Raw genomic sequence first — 18,190 nt, 5'->3', positions numbered from 1 at the left:
CAAGAAGTCTTATTTCGGCTGGAGATACGGGTTTGACATCATCACTTGAAGATTCATATGCGTACTCTTGCCCCACCGGTTCCTGCGTACTTTTACCCCACAGTCCCAAAAATGATTCAAGTAATGGTTTTGACTTCTTGGAAAACCAACCGGATTGGTGTTCTGTACCATAAAGTACTCTATATAATAGGTTATCGAAATGGTATAATGTTCACCTGATTGAACGTATATATGGTAATGAAATACTAGTTGCGGAAATCCAATTATTTTTAGCTAAATGACTAAAAAGTTATCAAACTCCATATCTCCCTTGTTGTTTATTCAAATCGTTTACAATTACACATGATAATAGTTGGCCAGAATACCTGTCAAACTGATGCAGTGCTGCTAGTTTATCTTTTTTTATAACTTCAAAAAATCGAAAACGTACTCTTACCCCACGCGCACTCTTGCCCCACTCTACTCTAAGGGTGATGAAGTAAGAAAAATAAAATTGAAAGTATCTACGATCGATAAGTTGACTTCTTGTACGCTTTCGGATTTTGTTTCTCATAACACGATGATTTTTTTTTTTGAAATTTCTGAATATCTGCAAATTTTCTCAAAGAAGATCCTAGTATATGGGATGAATTGGAAGAATTTGTCGAAAGTAGAAATAAAATAAATTCATTTTTGGTAGTGAATGACTGTGCTGAAAGAGGAGTTAAACTAGTTCAAGATTTTTGTGGAAAACTGACAAAAAATGAAGAACAGCTTTTATATCTTCTCAAAGTTGTTCAACAGCATAGACAAAAATTTCCTGGTAGCACTCGCTCTGTTATAAAGGAAGGCCTAGCAGTTGAAATAAATAATTAATATAGGTATAAGTGTTGTTTGTTGATAACTTTGTAGTTTTATACAGTTAATAAATTATGCTATAAACATTAAAACTGGTGTTTGAAAAATATATAACTTATATAATATCCCAGGTCTCTCTGTCTTTCTGTCCTTCTGTCCCTCTGTCTGTAACGATTATATCATATTGTTCTAAAATTAATGCAACGGGCATCACGATGTCCGAAAATAATTCATTACAAATATTTCATGAATTTTGTCTCCCCTTAAAAACTCATTGGCTTCAGTGGTAAGTCACCCCCTCCCTCTCTAGCTACACTACTGTACAGAGCACGGAAAGTATTTACCAATCGGATAAAAATTCGCGAGATTGCGTGATAATCATGCATTTAATTACGCTACGACACTGCTCGCGACACCGAATACGCCTGCATCGCCGCTGCAATGGTCGGTGGTACGTTGCTCTCATTTTAAACACCCCTGGGGGACACGCTCGACACCCTCGACTTTGGATGCTTATAACTTGGCCAATTTCTAAGGGATTTACATCCGGTCTTCACCAGTCGCTTCCTTATATAAAAAAAGGTTCTACATTTTGTCCACAATAGGAATCCGTCGACTACAGCGCCACCTAGAAGCAAAAAACTGAAACGGTTGCGTTTCTCCATACATTTGGATCACTTTTCCCATACAAACTTTGAACCATTTGCGCACGCCAACCACTGGACCGAATGAGCTGAAATTTTCAGGGGAGCTTCTGGGACCCCCAAACTGTCATTTAAGGGTGTAAGGTTTGAAATTCCAGACTTTTCTCTTTTTCCATATAAGCTTGGGCCACTCTAATGTAATATTTAGGATGCCCTGGGAATGTCGTGTTCATCGTCGTTCAATCCACTTAGCATGTAATCAAGATTAAGTGGCTGCAATCGGTCTTCGAGATGCTTTATTAAGCGTGGCATATTTTTTCTTCTTGTAAATCTGTAAGGAAAAGCAAAGACAAAAGTTGCGCATGAGGATCGTCATCTTAATTTGAAATTAACAGGGAATTCAGCGCACAACTTCATGCACGCTATTAAAGTACCGGATTGGCTGCCGTTTTTTAAAGATCAGAATTATAGCACACTGGTAGTACATTCTTTTGATTGAATATTTAAAAAAAATACTTACCTCCTAGTTTCGTGATAAACAATAGTACAGGATTTTCCTTTGGCACTGAATTCTGGTCAGTACTGTACAAGACAGTAACTAAAATGGCACAACCACACAAAAAAGTTGCGATTAATAAATATGTCGAAAACAGTGCCTGTGGTTGAGCTGGTTTCGTCGCTATACTGTTTTGTTTTCGTTTTTGCTGTCATGCACGAAAAATGGTTTTGACCGTTTTGACAGATAAATAATTTTAGGTTGAATGAGAGAACTTTTAATTCGTCGTAGGAACAGAAGAAAATAACTTTTAAATTGAAAAGTAATTTTGAACTTGGCTTATTTCACTTTCAATTTTCAAACTTTGTATATTTCTCTATATTTCTCATGTTCTAGCAATCGCTAGAACTGGAATGGACTTCCATACCGTTTCCATGTCAATTCCTATACCTTCAACTTGAATATTCTAACAATAATCTGCTAGAATTGGAAATGAACTATAATAAAGCGCGTTTCCAAACATCCAATTAGAAATTCCATCAGTTGCTTTCTCCTATCTATCACATTGGCAGCTCGTTAACCAAGACGGTCCTCTTGAACCTAACCCAAAAATTCCAACAAATTCCGCATGAAATCGTGGCAAGTGCAGAGGTATATTCGGCTTGCAGTGGGCGAGTGATTGCATCATCATTTCCTTCCCCTTCTCTACATTGACTTGCATTCTGACGTGGCAGGCGCGCCAGTATGACCTAATAAATGAGATCACCAGTACTTGTACATTGAAGATGTGAGCTAGTCCCAAGCAAAAACATCTGTTGGTTCCCTGTGCAAGAACAGCTGATCTGGTCATAATGGAGTAGCAACTACGAGCAGTCAATCAAGCTCAAGCTCAAGCTCAGCTCACGGTGAATATTAGGCTGATAGTAGGTGATAACCATTCGTGATTTTTTATACTGAGAGCATAATTTGAAATACCGAAAATACCGGTATTTTTCCGTTTCAAAAACCGGTATTTTCGGTATTGCTTTTTGCATTGAAACTTTTCGTTTCATCGTTGAAGATAATGACATTTGTCTTCAGCGACTGCTTCCCTGATAGGCCTTTTATACATGTTTTTCACTCATACATGAATAATACTGTCAAAACTTGCATTTGACAATGAAAAAATCAGCTAAAAGCTCTATTTTTTTGACATCGGTGCACTCACACAAACAATCGACATTAATTGTCAAAAATCAGGGTTACCAACTTTATAACTTTCCCCTTGTCGCCGAGTCTTGCGCTGAGTGCTCGGCGCGGAAACCCAAAGGTGGGAATAAAATTTTGGGATTTATGCGCAATACTCAAAATTGGCCGATAATACCAGTATTACCAGTTTCGGTACTATCGATTAAACCACCTCAATGATCCGGGGCACCGTTTCTCTGATCCGGGGGCACCGTGCCTAGTGCAGCGGTTGCGGTGCTTCGAATTGCGGATCGAATATCTCTCCAGCCATCTTCAAGAGACGCTGCGCCTAGCTGCTCTTCCGTTGGGAGTGCCAGTCTTGGGCTAGTTTACCGTCATGTAGCCGCCCAATGTTAAGCCGCGGCGTTCGACTACGACGCGTGTTGTACACCGCCTAAAAGATTGTGACGAATCTCCCTAAAGGAATTTAAGTAGTTGGGGTCGTCACAGTATGTCTGCTCCAGCTGTGCGTAGAACGCTTCTTTTTTGTCGTCGGGTCTCCCTTCGTGTGGACAGTGCTCGTTGATGATGCTATAGTTGAAGAAACGGCATTTTATCCTCAGCTTGCACATCCTTGCGTTGATTGGCTGCCACCCAATCACACGTTGGCGCATCTTACCCAGCACTATGAAGCCGGTTCCCAGCTCGTTGGTGGTGCAACAGCTTTGGTAGAAGGTAGCGACTTGCAGTTCCATGTTCCAAGCTTCCAATCGTGATCCTTTATTCGTCGCCTAGGTCTTTGCCAATTATATCGAGTCGTATTATCCCTTTTATTGCTCGTAATTATTGGTTTTCCGGGCGGCTTATTGGTCCTCCGCAAACCTCCTGTCTCGTCGGAGGGCCGTCGTGTCAGGTCTGTTTAGCGTCCAACCTAACACCAGGAGTTGGGCTTGTGCCCTTTGAGCGGCACACGGTCGCTTTGGTGGGGCCTACTTGTGGATACATGCAGCTTTTTATAGGAGTTTAACAGGGCCCACTGTCAAACCCCACCACCTCCTAGGCAAGCCCCACATCTCGCAGATGGCCTGGGGAGGGATCGTCAAGCCCTTGGACATAGACCCTGCTGCCCTGAAGTTTATTATGGAAGATGCAGGCGGGGGTCAAGCTGTCAAATGTTTGTTGCCACCAATTTAGCGAATGCCGACGGCACTAATACTACACCATAGTATATGAAAAATAAACACTGCAGTGAGTGAGAATGTAATGAAACGCACAAAGATATTGATAATGCCAGAAACAACTGTTTCTGTTCAGCGCAGAGTTTCTTCTCACAGCATAATTATTTATCAGCAAATTTCGTGTAAATATTAACGTAAAAACACCACATTTTACGGGTTTGGTGCATTTTTGTTCGTTACGATATTTTATTTGATATGTGCTTTTGACACCACTCTCTCTAGTAAAAACGGTAAACAATGCAATACCACGTCAATTCATGATAGTATATGAGCATTTTGACATTGGAGTATAAATTTATGCGCCAAAAAAGAGGGTACTGTCATACTTGCCAAACTCCATATGAAAAAAAATCCGTTGTCACCCCTCTGGGAAGATGCGATTTGAAACTTCAATGGGCACCAGGCTTGGCATTGGTCATGACATTCACTTGTGTATCGCTAGTCAAGTTGAAAACCGGAATGGGGAACTATCGAAGTTGGATTTTTCTCGCAAACCGTACGTTAAACCAAACTTCGCTTGGTTGGGTTTAGTGGGCCCGGCGCTCCATCAACCCCGTCAATCCCTGAGTGATAATTTCAGGTGTATGTTTGCAGATTTGCCTTCATCCCTATGGACAGATGTTAAAAAAATAATCGGAATGGCAAGCGCACTTATGGTGCAATAGATTGGGGTTTTATCCAGAAAAAGGAAAATAGGTTCAAATGCAGGATAGACATTTACGGGACTTGCCACTACTCAGGAAACATACGACGTTGGAAATTTTATTCGGCACTTGCGGACCGTGTATCCAGAAGCTGCGTTTAAGAATGCTCTTACCAAAGAATTGGAACCAGTAGCGAAGAAGCAGATAATAGCGAAACGGCCGGTTGCGATCAACGCTCAACAGTACACCGGAGGCTGCCTGAAGTTGACCAATGATCACCACCTACTTTTGCGATGCTTCGAATGGGAAGGTCTGAAGATGTTGCTAGATCTAATTTCAGAAGCCCTGGGAGTATGTGTGAATCGGAGAAATATAAAAATATTATTGGCCACAGGATCATCTGGATTGATAAACACCAGATTTTTTTCTGCTTACGAATCAACTCTGCCTCGCTCCACGCCCGAGCAGGAGCGACGACCTCGATAACAGAAATTGGTATGATTTAGCCTTGCATAAGAGGTAAAATACCAAAAAATAATACCAAAAACTTATATGCAGAATACTTGAGACATACCATGCTTAAATATTTCAAGACCAAACGAATAATAATTGGTTATGCATTTGGTATTGAAATTCAATTTAATAACTGAGTTTGTTATGGCTTAAGTATTGTGCATATTAGTTTTTGGTAATATTCCTTTGGTATTTTACCTCTTATGCAGGGCTAGTTCATAACAGAGTATGGTATCAATAACAGAATTAAGTATTATTGAGCCAATTTCTACTGCTCGGGCGGTCGCCACATTCTAGGAATCGACGCTCAGTTCTCGATGGGAAATGAAATAGTGACCCGTACGTTAGGTAAAGCCTAGTTTATCAAATCTGTTTCGTATTTTTGGGTAAATTTATAATAAATTCTTCAAAATAAAGATTGAAATGAATCCAGGCAAACTATTTTTTTTAAAACAATGTGCTCGAAGTGCTGAAGCGATACGATCTATCCTCGGATCAAGTGTTGTCAATAACGTCGGATAACGGTAAGAGCATGATTGCCCCCGAAAAACAGCTCCAACGGCAATATGCCCAAAACGGCGATGAAAGATATTTTTGATCATGGAAAGCAGCAATCAGAAGAATTTGAAAAAAAGAGGAGGAGCTTCTCGAAAATATATCGCATGAGTTGAGTGACTGAGCAGTTTAACATAATACGGTGCTCGGTCCATACACTTCAATTGGTCATAAATGACGTTGTTTCAAACACGGATAGCAATATAAAGAAAATAATCGAAATTGCAAAACAGATGAAAAAATCACATATAAATATTTTGTTGATCTCAATGGAGCTTCTTAGGGCCGATGCCCACGCAACGTTTTTTCAACGCTGCGTGCACGTGGCGTTGAAAAAACGCAGGTGTGCATTAGGGATCCTACATTCAGAGATATGCGAAAGCGGCCATCTTGAGCCAATCGAGCATTGAGAGCTGTCAGAATCTGAGCCAAATGAGCATTGTTATTTTTACGGATGGAGCGGTATTGCGATTGTAATGAAAAAGATTTTACGAAAAGTTTTGTCGAATAAACAATTTGTTTTACATTGGCAAGTTGAAGTATAAGAAAATTATTTTGAGCTTTTTAGTGGAATGTCTTCACTTGTCATAAGACGAGTTAATACAATCCCATTGAATTCCACCACTTAATTGTATCTTGATAGATACATATTTCGACCTCAAATGTAATGCCGTCTTCAGTGTCTCGTACTTGTCGAGTACTAAGTCGAGTCAAGTACGAGACACTGAAGACGGCCTTACATTTGAGGTCGAAATACGTATCTGTCAAGATACAATTCTAGAGTGCTTTGAGAATAGGTCGTATGTGCAAAAGAGAGCCTCTCTTCGGTTACATTCTCTTTCGATTATTACAAAGCTATACACAAATTTATGTTGGATTTTTTGGCAGATATCTAAAGACAATAACTTTGTCTAGCGTGCTAAAGTGAAAATGTAGCAGAAAATGCTAAACTTGCCGATCTATTAGCGAAAGAGAGCGTGAACAAAGAGAATCTCTCTTTTGCACATACGACCTATTCTCAAAGCAATCTAGAATTAAGTGGTGGAATTCAATGGGATTGTATTAACTCGTCTTATGACAAGTGAAGTTGAAGTAGTCTAGTTTATGCATGGTACTTTGTTCATTTGTATTGCCCTTTTCTTTTAGTGATAATGCACTGTTGGACGTTAGATAACGAAATCTGAAAATGCCATTATGCGCAAAGTCATGTTCGAGCTCCAACATTTTACGCCATGGCAAGTGCTGGCAGCGTTTGTTTACAAAAGTAACAGCGTTGCTAAATCGTCTGAAAAAGTATTCGCACATCTCTTAATATAGGATCCCTAGTGTGCATCGGTGCGGCGATGCTGCGTTACCGCTTTTTCCCGATGCACACATGCGTCCTTTTAACGCCGTGTGCACGCAGCGTTTAAAAGACGCTACGTGGGCATCGGGTCTTACCCACCTCTCTGGAGTCCAACAAGCCATTTTTAGAACGATCGGTGAACAATTTCCTGAATTAGGTATTTTCTGGTCTGTAATATGATGACACCAACAACTTTTCAATATTAACTAATTTATTATAGCACTGAACGAAAAAGATTGGCAGTTTTGCCATGAATTTACAGCTGCATTCCAGTCTCTGCATATTATGACAAAACGATTGCAGCAGAAAAGTCAGGCTTTTCCGGAGTTTTACCTGCAATGGGCTTTCGCAATCCGAGATCTGCGAATTATGCAAGATAATAGATTCGCAAGACCACTGATTGATGCCCTCAACCAACGACTTGTGAGTCTCAAAGACAATATGATTTACAAGTATACATTAGAAATGAATAGAGTAGAGTGGGGCAAGAGTGCGCGTGGGGTAAGAGTACGTTTTCGATTTTTTGAAGTAATAAAAAAAGATAAACTAGCAGCACTGCATCAGTTTGACAGGTATTCTGGCCAACTACTATCATGTGTAATTGTAAACGATTTGAATAAACAACAAGGGAGATATGGAGTTAGATAACTTTTTGGTCATTTTGCTAAAAATAATTGGATTTCCGCAACTAGTATTTCATTACCATATATACGTTCAATCAGGTGAACATTATACCATTTCGATAACCTATTGTATAGAGTACTTTATGGTACAGAACACCAATCCGGTTGGTTTTCCAAGAAGTCAAAACCATTACTTGAATAATTTTTGGGACTGTGGGGTAAAAGTACGCAGGAACCGGTGGGGCAAGAGTACGCATATGAATTTTTAAATTATGATGTCAAATCCGTATCTTCGGTCGAAATAAGACTTCTTCCAAAGCGTAAAGATCCACAACTAAGAAAGAAGGGACAGAATTCGAAATTATCACAAGTTTTTTGGGTTAGGTTGAAGTAATTCGGTGTTAGAAAGGACTTAGCGAACAAAACACTGAAGCGAAATAATGAAATTGTATTGGGACTTGTTGTACACCTAAACATAGTACGAAAACACAATTTCATCTAAATGATAATTTCATTTAATCAAAAGAAACATTCATAAATTACGCAACGTTTAGCTGGGAGGGGTTGCAAGATGTGTGACGATCCATATAATTTTTATAGGATTCATACAAATAGTGTAAGATAGGGGGGAGGGGTGATGAAATAGCCAAATTTTACGTTACGTGATTGGTAAACTTTCTTTAAGGAAAATGCCTTTGTATACGCCACACGAAACCTGATATATATTTTTACCTCTGTAGTTTTTTGTATATATAAAAAGCAATGGTTTTTCGTATTAAAGTGCACATTTTTAGGACCCCCTCCCCCTTTAAGAATTACGTAATCTTTAAACATTCCCTAATATATGTTCATTAAACATCAATTAAATGTTATTAACTCTTATTTGTGTTAATATATACTTAAAGCACATGATTGGATAAATGCGTACTCTTACCCCACCCGATGCGCACTTTTACCCCACCGGTGGGGTAAGAGTGCGTTTTTCACTTGTCTTGCAATAAGGGTTCTACTAAAACGAATCTCAATAATTTCAATATTTTTTCCACTGGGTAACATAAAGGAAGAGTATATGAATCATCGACACAGATTTGATATGCAGAAGCTTGCTTCATAAGGGCCACATGATCGATTGAAAACTAAGTGCGTACTCTTGCCCCACTCTACTCTACTATAATCATTGGGTTAACTCAAAAGTTATGAAAAGTCAAAAGTCAAAAGTTAAGCGATCGTTATACATAGGGGAGACTGGAGAGACTTGTTCCTCTTTTCTGATTTGCGATGTATCACAGTCAAAAAAAAAATAAACATACGCGATTTTCACACAGACTCTCTAAGAAATATAGTATTTAACTGTGCTGTTACATGACAGTCTTTAAATTATTATTGTTATTGATACACAATCGATTTTTTGGATCCGTAACGCTGGGTAGACACCTTTGCGTGGTGTGTTACGGTGTAAGATCTACCACGGTCACATTGTCAGGTACAGGCAAATCCTGACCCAACGAATACCTTCCCCAATATCCAACTCCGTGGTACTTATGAGGGTGTCGCTGAGTCGGGGGGCCTCTCGTTAAGTAAGTATTACATCAACACTTCTTTCCCCTCCCAAGTTACGGTGAAGATGGGCGTGGCCAGGAGTAGTAATCCTCATGCTTTTGTGATTTTTATCCTAGATTGAAATCAAGGAGCACACCCACTTTGATTTCTGATAGCAATCTGAATAAGGATTTCAAAAGAAAAACATGAGTATCACCAGTGTCCAATCTACGAAGTATACCGTAACTATGCTATACTATGCTTGATACACAATCGATTTTCGGGGGTGCTGTCAAAAATTGACTTTAAAAATATTCGGGGGAAATTGAACCCTCTCCAAGAACTTGCTTTGATAAAATTAGAAAGGAACCCTCAGATTTTTTTAAATATTTTTACTTCAAAATACGCGGAATTTTCGAATTGCTGTGCGTATAAGTGAACGATTTTTGTTATTGAATTCGACAGCGAATGCAATTTTAAAATTTGGGGACACTCGATCCCCTTTCCATGATATCTATGCATTAAATATTTTTTCCTGACAACCCTTCATCAAATCTGTCAAATCTACAAAAAATTAGAAGCCTGAGAATTGATTTATATTTTTTTGAATTTTTTCGCCAAATTTTTGTATGGGTGACTAATGGGGGATCAAAATGTCCCCATATTGAGGCAATAACTTTAAATCCAAATATCCTTAAACTTTGATAGAATGTTAACATTTTCATCAGTACAGATCATTAAGCATATTTATGGCTTTGTGCTGTGAAAAAACGAAAGCATTTGGTCATTGTTATGAAAAGTTGTTCAAATTTTGCTTGGCCAATAAAAAAATCTTTGGGAAGGTTAAAACATACAAACCGCCCTGCAGAATAAATAAGGTTGTCAATCCAAAAAATAACTCACCACATAAAGGTCAAGAACAAAACTACTTTAGTTCTCGATAAAACAGAGCATAATTAAGTCCTCCCGGGGATCAAGTCTACCCACCTTCCCCTACTATGTTCGCATTACAAGGCCCTAGTGCGAACATAGTATTAGGGGGATTGAAGGTAAAAGTGAAAGTGTAATTCGTTGTAATAATGTCTACGATAAAATTGCTACACAAAAATCAATGTTAGTCATTGAAACTTTCAACATACATATAAAATAAAACCCTAAAACCCTTTCTATAATGAATACAAAGAGATATAAAGAGATGGGCGATGATTTAGCAAGTAACGATCTGTTACGATTGGCAAGTTACCCCCAAGAAGGATAATCGGTAATTCTCATAAAGCACAAATGGACATATAGAACATAATAGGACATTTCTTTCAATCCTACGTGCATTTTAAAGAATACTTTTAATATTATTTGTACTTTCACATTGTCATATTAAAATACTTAGTTTACTCATTACTTACGTCTAAACTTCACATTCGAATAACATCGCAGAGAGTATGGCCGCTTGGATTCATCCGTTTCGGTTTTTATAGTCACCTTCCTCCTGGTGCGCAACGTCACAGCCGGATAAGTTTTAAGTCTTTTAGTTGGGTCGAATTTCACCGCTTTCTCATGAGCCAGCAGGTGCTGTTGCATACGATGATTTTTGTCGAATCTCACCCTACAGTATGGACAGAGGAGTTGTTCGTTCCGCAGTACCATGCCGGAATATTTCTCCTTCACTAGGTTGGGATGCTGCATTTCGTGTCTCAGCTGAAGAAATTCATACTCAAAGTACTCGGTACAAAATCGACACTGGTATCGAACTTTTGTGCTAGTGCTGGCCTTGGCAATGGTCCGCTGTTGTGTCTTGTGCAAATGGTCTTGAACGTTTTCCGACGTTTGGCCGCATTCTAGACATACTCGATTACTGATTTCTGACTTTAGAGACTCTAAAAATTGGCGAAACTGAGGGTGGGTTCGTATGAGATCTTGTGATGCATTAACGCTTTTGAAAGCTTGAAATAATTGTATCTTTAGCAGCTCTATATTGGCAATCGTCTCCTGGGGTAGTTCTTGTCCGAGATTAAATTTATAGAAACAAACCAAATGAAACTGCTCCACGAAAACCATATCAAAAATATCATTAATTGGTTGTTTACACTGCTCACATAACGCAAAGTCAACCAATTTGGCTAACTTATTTTGCAGAGTAAGTTCGAAATATTCCTGAAGCCAGGACAAAAGTGAATTAAACTGCTCAACACCTGTGCCAGGTGTTTCGTCCTGCGGTTCATCTTCATTGTCAGTTAGATCTACCACCACGATGGCTGGCTCAATCGTTTCGCACTCACCATCACCACTACCACCATCAAATCGGTCTTCTAAATTTTCCGCGCACTCTTGCGTTGATGAAATTTGCTCATTCCAAATTTCAATATCGCCTGGACGATGTTCCTTCGGTTCGATTTCACCTTCTTCCAGATCCTCAAACAGCCGAACCTCCATTCTGTGCTCACTACGGCTCCATGCGTGCAGCGTGTGGCGATACTTTTGTCGCGTGATTTTGTGCGTTTGATGTGATATTTGAATCTATTCAAAATGTTTTTGCTCACCTGTCATAAGACGAGTTTGAACAATCCCATTGAATTCCACCACTTAATTGTATCCTGACAGATACGTATTTCGACCTCAACAGTAAGGCCGTCTTCAGTGTCTTGTACTTGACTCGACTTAAAGTCGAGTCAAGTACAAGACACTGAAGACGGCCTTACTGTTGAGGTCGAAATACGTATCTGTCAGGATACAATTAAGTGGTGGAATTCAATGGGATTGTTCAAACTCGTCTTATGACAGGTGAAAACATTCCACTAAAAAGCTCAAAATAATTTTCTTATCATGTTTTTGCTACTTAAAATGACAACTCCTAGTATTATGAATGACCTATACCTACCTACACATCCTCGTTCTTGGAGAATTACGCATATCCTCGTGTTTGTAGGTCACACTTGTTTGGATGTATCTGTACGTCTACCTCAAAGTTTTCTTAATGACTACGTAAATGTTAAGAAGTTGCATACATTTAGGGAACAGTGATTAAGCTTTATTTCCATTTCGGCAAAGCAAAGCGGATATTCAAATTTTCAATATAAGCTCAGAAGATGTACCTTTACTTCTCTATATTAACATGTTTCCAATATGTCTACATGTACACTTTTCTATAAATTGCCAATTTTGTTTTTCATTTACTTAATTTCGCTAAGCTATCAACTAATATTTCAGCATGGTATGATTACTTAAGAATGCGGCTTAAAAGTCCCAAGGTGTATTTTATACTCACCATGGGATGAATTGTATGTATTCACCATAGATTAGCTTTCAAATCTATTCTGCTTTACCACTATTTTATAACCACACGCGTAGTTTAGTTCCTCAGGTTTAATTGAGGGCTTTAGCAAAGATGAAGAGATCTGCTCTATAAATCAATTTAACTGACATATTAAGGTAATGATGAAAAATCAAAGAAGTCGGAATGACATGATCAGGAAACGAATCAACTAAAACAGTTGTTTGGTTTTAGGAAAGAGCTTGTGACGCTTCTGTATGGTGAATGTTCGATATTGGACCCCTCTAGAGAAAGTGCTTCTCAATATCTCTTTATCTAGGCTGATCATACGTACCGTATTTAACCCTTGTGTGGCCGGCTGGGTACCCGGGTACCTTTTTGGAATTCAATTCGCGATATCTAAATGAATTTTCATAGTAGGAGGTTGAAACTCTGTCATATCCACAATAATGACGGCCAAAATCGATTGTACGGGTTAACTGAAATTTCGATTAAGGAGGGGTGGAAGGAGGGGTTCCGACATGTTTTTACCCTTTAAATGGCCGGCAGGGTACCCGGGTACCCACGAAACTAAAATGCTTATATCTTTGGCAATTTTTAACCGTTTTCAACCCTTTTGGGCTCATTCGATTCAGAATTTTGTCCTTTATCATGCTGTTCAAAGATTGGACCGGTCCGCTCCCTCAGATTACCGGGAAATCCGGATTTTTAGGGACATGTCCTGCATAGATTATACTGACCGTGGATTTCGGTAGGTAACCAGCAATATGGTTATCAAATTCTTGATATTTCATCAGCAGGTTGATTTTTATTGATTTGGGTCCATTAGACGTGCAGATCTTCAATTAGCCATTCCGGAACAGGTTCCTCGAGGGTCATATGGCCATAAACACTTCTCAAGGGAACGTCAACAATATGGGTATCAAACTACTTGTAATTATTTCCAGCGTGTTTTCTTGATAAGTTGACTATGGAAAGGCCATTTTGGAACAAGTTTCTCGGGTAGGGAAGGAGGGGGGTGGTTGTTTGGCCAAAAACCTTTCTCATTGGATCCCCAACAATATGGATGCCAAAATTCTTGAAACTTCCACAGCAGACTGTTGTTTATTATCTTGGTTCCAACAGATGTGTGAAAATATGAGTGGCCATTTCGGAACAGGTTCCCAGTCAATGGTCAATAAATATTTTTCAATGGATACCTCAACAATATGGGCATCAAACTTCTTGAAATTGCCTCAGCAGTTTGTTTCTGATTGTTTTAGAGCCACCAGACGTACTGACTTTATAGTTTCCATTCCAGGACAGGTTCCCCGTAGGGTCTTAAGTGGCCATAAATACTTGTCAATATAAATAAATATAAATAAAAAATAGAAAGCTGCAGTTTTTTTGTAATCCGTGTGTTGAGAGCAAAATCATTGCAAGGACCACCCTTTGACACCAGAAGGCAACTAAGTGGATCACCGAAAGCTCCAAAATATCCGGAGAAGTTGCCGATTCTGAAAGTTTATTCTAGAAAACTGAGACTTTTTAGAATTTCAGTGTTGTAGCAATGTGCGAGCAAAATCAATACAAGGACTACTCATTTATCCCGGATGACCACTAAGTGGTTTTTAGAAAGTGCTGGAACATCAGGAGAAATGACCAGATGTAGAAGATTATATTTTGAAGTTGCTGAAGACTAAACGATAACAAAATTCCAATCGTTTAGTTTAAGTTACTGCAACTAGCACTCTAACTCCGTTATTAGTTGAATTCTAACAACGAACCATTAGGCAAAGTTGTAGAAAAACTTTCGCACTAGAAGTCCACCATACAACATATTTTGAAATTCAGCTTCTGGGATGTGTTATTGACAAACTACTAAATGATCGAACGCAAATTACTGAATGATCGTTAACATCTTTGGATAGAAGCTAGAAGCTTTAAACAACCTTTGACTGATGTATTGTAGAGCTCCACAATTGTTAATCTTGGGTGATGTTCCTCCAGTTTTCATAAACGTTTAGGGTTCCCAGGTCCGATTCCACCGCGTGCAGCAGCTAGCGTGTTCGTGGCCTTCAGCGAAGTCACTGGCCTCTATCCGGATCTCTGGATAATATTGTTTTTGCTATTCTTTCTTCCAACATTCGCACTAAGTGACCGGCCCACTGGAGTTTGCCGTATTTTATACGATTCACAATATTTTCTTCTTTATACACTTGATACAGCTCGTGATTCATGCGTCTGCGCCACACATCTTTTTCTAGTTTCCCATCGAGAATTGTACGTAGCACTTTTCGCTCGAAAACGTCAAAAGCTTCCCTGTCCGCCTCTTTTTACATCCTTACGAATCAGAGCAAATTTCGTTTCCAATATCCGAGGAAGCCCCTATTCGCAGCAGCAATACGTCTTTTCACTTCCCAGGAAACGTTATTGTCACATGGCATGTGTTCAAAGATAAACAAATTCTTCAACAACTTCCCCATCAAGCACTACCTCAGCACTAACACCAATAGGTCTACCTTTATCTTTACCCGCAACCATGTACTCCGTCTTGGTAGAGTCGATGATTTAGCCTATCTTCACCGACTCCCTCTTGATTAGGGCAAAAGCTTCCACTACTGCCCTGCGATCGAATGTAGTCAATGTCGTCCGCAAAGATCAGGAGCATATGCGAACATGTGATGATAGTGTCATTCTTCTGCACACCAGATCTCCTAATCACCCCCTCGAGTACAATATCTATGTACATAAAATTAGTATGTAACGGGTTTTTGGGGCCGGGGAAGGTTCTTAAGATGGTTCGAGACCCCTCCCTTCTTTGGAAAGGGAGCTCCCATACAAATGAAACAGGAATTTTTACATTACTCGAGATCTAAGCAGAGAATAAATTAATTTTAGGCGAAACGAAGTTCGTCGGGTCTGCTAGTTTACAATAAATTTGAAAGCGCATCACTCTGCTTCAATCTCTCCACGGTCACAAACGCGGTTGATACGTCGTCTGCAACCCGAATACTTTATTTCGAGTCATCAAGCGTTGCACGTATCATCGTAATCAGCTTCGCCGGAGAACCATGTTCAGACATTATCTGCCACAGCTAATTTCTTTTCACTGAATCGTACGCTGCTTTGAAATCAATAGACAGATGGTGAGTCTGCAAGTTGTACTCCCGAAATTCATAAAGGATCATCTTCAGGCTAACCATCTCATCCGTCGTTGATCGGCCTTCACGGCCAGACAGGTAGATTTTGAAACTGGAACGAAGAAACTGATAAGTCTAGCCAGTTTCTTCATCTGCTGAGGGAGCGCATCTAGTTACAGTTTTTTTTTTCACACAGATTATCAGTGGATTCAGAATGCAAGTCAATGTAGAGTAGGGGGATGAAATGATGATGCAATCACTCGCCCACTGCAAGCCGAATATATCTCTGCACTTGCCATGAGTTCGTACGTAACTTATTGGAATTTTTAGGTCAAGGTTCGAGAGGCAGAGGTCCGTCTTGGTTAACGAACTGCCAATGTTATAGATAGAAAGCAACTGATAGAATTTCTAATTGGATGTAGGAAACAAGCTCTTTAGTTCATTTCCAATTCTAGCAAATACTGCTAGAATAGTCAAGTTGGAGGAATAGGAATAGAAATGGAAATGGTATGGAAGTCTATTTCCAGTTTTAGCGATTTCTAAAGATAAATATAAAGAAAGGTACAAAGTAGGAGAATGGAACGGACCTTGGATTGAACCCACGATCTCCCGCTTATGAGGCAGAAGCAGTACCCTTATGACTACCAAGCCCGCTCTCTTCTCCTTCTCTTTTTACTTTGATACAATAAAATTGTTCATGATTACGCAACTGTTGAAAACAAAATGTAAAAAATTACGATTGCTTCGGGAATTCCGGTATTTCAGGAGGACTTCTTGGTGGCCACTCGGGATCAATGAATAACATTCGCAATCTCGCGATATTCGAATCAATTAGAATCATAAGGGCGTAATTGTTTTGATCGATTTATCTTCGACGAGTTCATGGTTGTAATGAAGGATGGTTGCATCTTCTACCTGAAGTAAATATAAAATCGATGAAGAGCGATAAAATGATTCTAAGCGCGAGCAAAGACTCTGCTCCTACTCCTACTGCTATTACAAACGATTTTCGAAAGTTTCTAGAGCGAACTGCAATAATTGACCACTGCTCTGGATGTCCCTGCACTTCTAGAGCACCATTTGGGGACTACCATGTAGCCCTTGCATTAATTTTGCTCTCACAACAAATGACGAATTTCAAGAATTAACCACTGCTCCGGATGATTCGGAGCTTCCCAAGGATAACTTAGTGTCCACCTGGAATCAATTGATGGCCCTGGACATTACTTTACAACGGATTGTTTTCAAAAAAAGGCGCAAATTTCTAAAACAAACTTTCGTAGTATCAGATAGAGGCCATCGAAGAGTAGTGCATGTATTGGTTTAGATGTGACAATGTTAAAACAAACGGTTTTTGAAAAGTCACATCTGTCTAGAAGAATTTCTGGAATCGATCATATCTCCGAGTGTCCGGAATCTTATGGTGGGTCTCCTGCTGGTCACCCGGCGTCAATGAGTGGTCCTTGCATTGATTTTGCACTCACATTACTAGATAAATTGATTTAAAACAAAATGCGGCTCTGAAAATGGTGAACATTCCTGACTCCTCAGGGAACCTATTCCGGAATTGGCAATCCGGGAGAACTTGTTTGATGAACCCAAATAGATAAGAAATAAACGCTTGAGACAATTTCAAGAAGTTTGACACCCATATTGTTGGGGTTCCAACGAGAAATGTTTTTGGTCAAGCCCGGCTCCCGGGGAACCTGTTTCAGAATGGCCACTCCGGAACTTGTCTGGTGAGCCTAGAATCATGAAGGACATACGCAAGAGTTATTTTCAGGAAGTTTGATACCCATATTGTTGATGTTCCATTGAACAATGTTCATGGCCACCTATGACCCCTCGAGGAACCTGTTCTGGAATGGCCAATCGAAAGTCTGCACTTCTGATGGACTCAAATCGATAAAAATCAATCTACTGATGAAATTTCAAGATGTTTGATACCCATATAGCTGATTAGCTACCGAAATCCACGATCAGTATCATTTATGCAGGACATGTTCCTGGGAATCCGGATTTTCCAGAAATCGAATTGACCGGATCGGTTCATCCTGATAACATCTTTATAGAAGAGAAAATTCTGAATCGAATAAGCCCAAAATTGTCGAAATCAATTGTAAATTTCCAGAGATATAAGCATTTTAGTTTCGTGGGTACCCGGGTACCCTGCCGGCCTGTTAAGGGTGTTTTATTTTG

At 39.5% G+C, this 18,190-nt stretch overlaps 2 protein-coding genes across 2 annotated transcripts in view; both read right to left on the bottom strand.

Moving 5' to 3' along the window:
* The window catches only part of LOC134223840 (uncharacterized), a 532,543-nt gene that overhangs the window by 485,341 nt on the left and 29,012 nt on the right, over positions 1–18,190 (bottom strand). The window lies entirely within an intron of this gene.
* On the bottom strand, positions 10,958–12,617 carry LOC134219805 (uncharacterized). The gene is made up of 2 exons (XM_062698670.1): positions 12,477–12,617; positions 10,958–12,115 (listed from the first exon to the last, which is right to left on the bottom strand). The coding sequence occupies exon 2, from the start codon at positions 12,029–12,031 to the stop codon at positions 10,997–10,999; it is 1,035 nt and encodes a 344-aa protein (XP_062554654.1). The 5' UTR covers positions 12,032–12,115; positions 12,477–12,617; the 3' UTR covers positions 10,958–10,996.

The sequence above is a fragment of the Armigeres subalbatus genome, chromosome 3, assembly GCF_024139115.2.
Source record: "Armigeres subalbatus isolate Guangzhou_Male chromosome 3, GZ_Asu_2, whole genome shotgun sequence".
Lineage (NCBI taxonomy): Eukaryota > Metazoa > Arthropoda > Insecta > Diptera > Culicidae > Armigeres > Armigeres subalbatus.
Note: the sequence above shows the minus strand (reverse complement) of the source record. Positions and strands in the feature narration are given on the sequence as shown.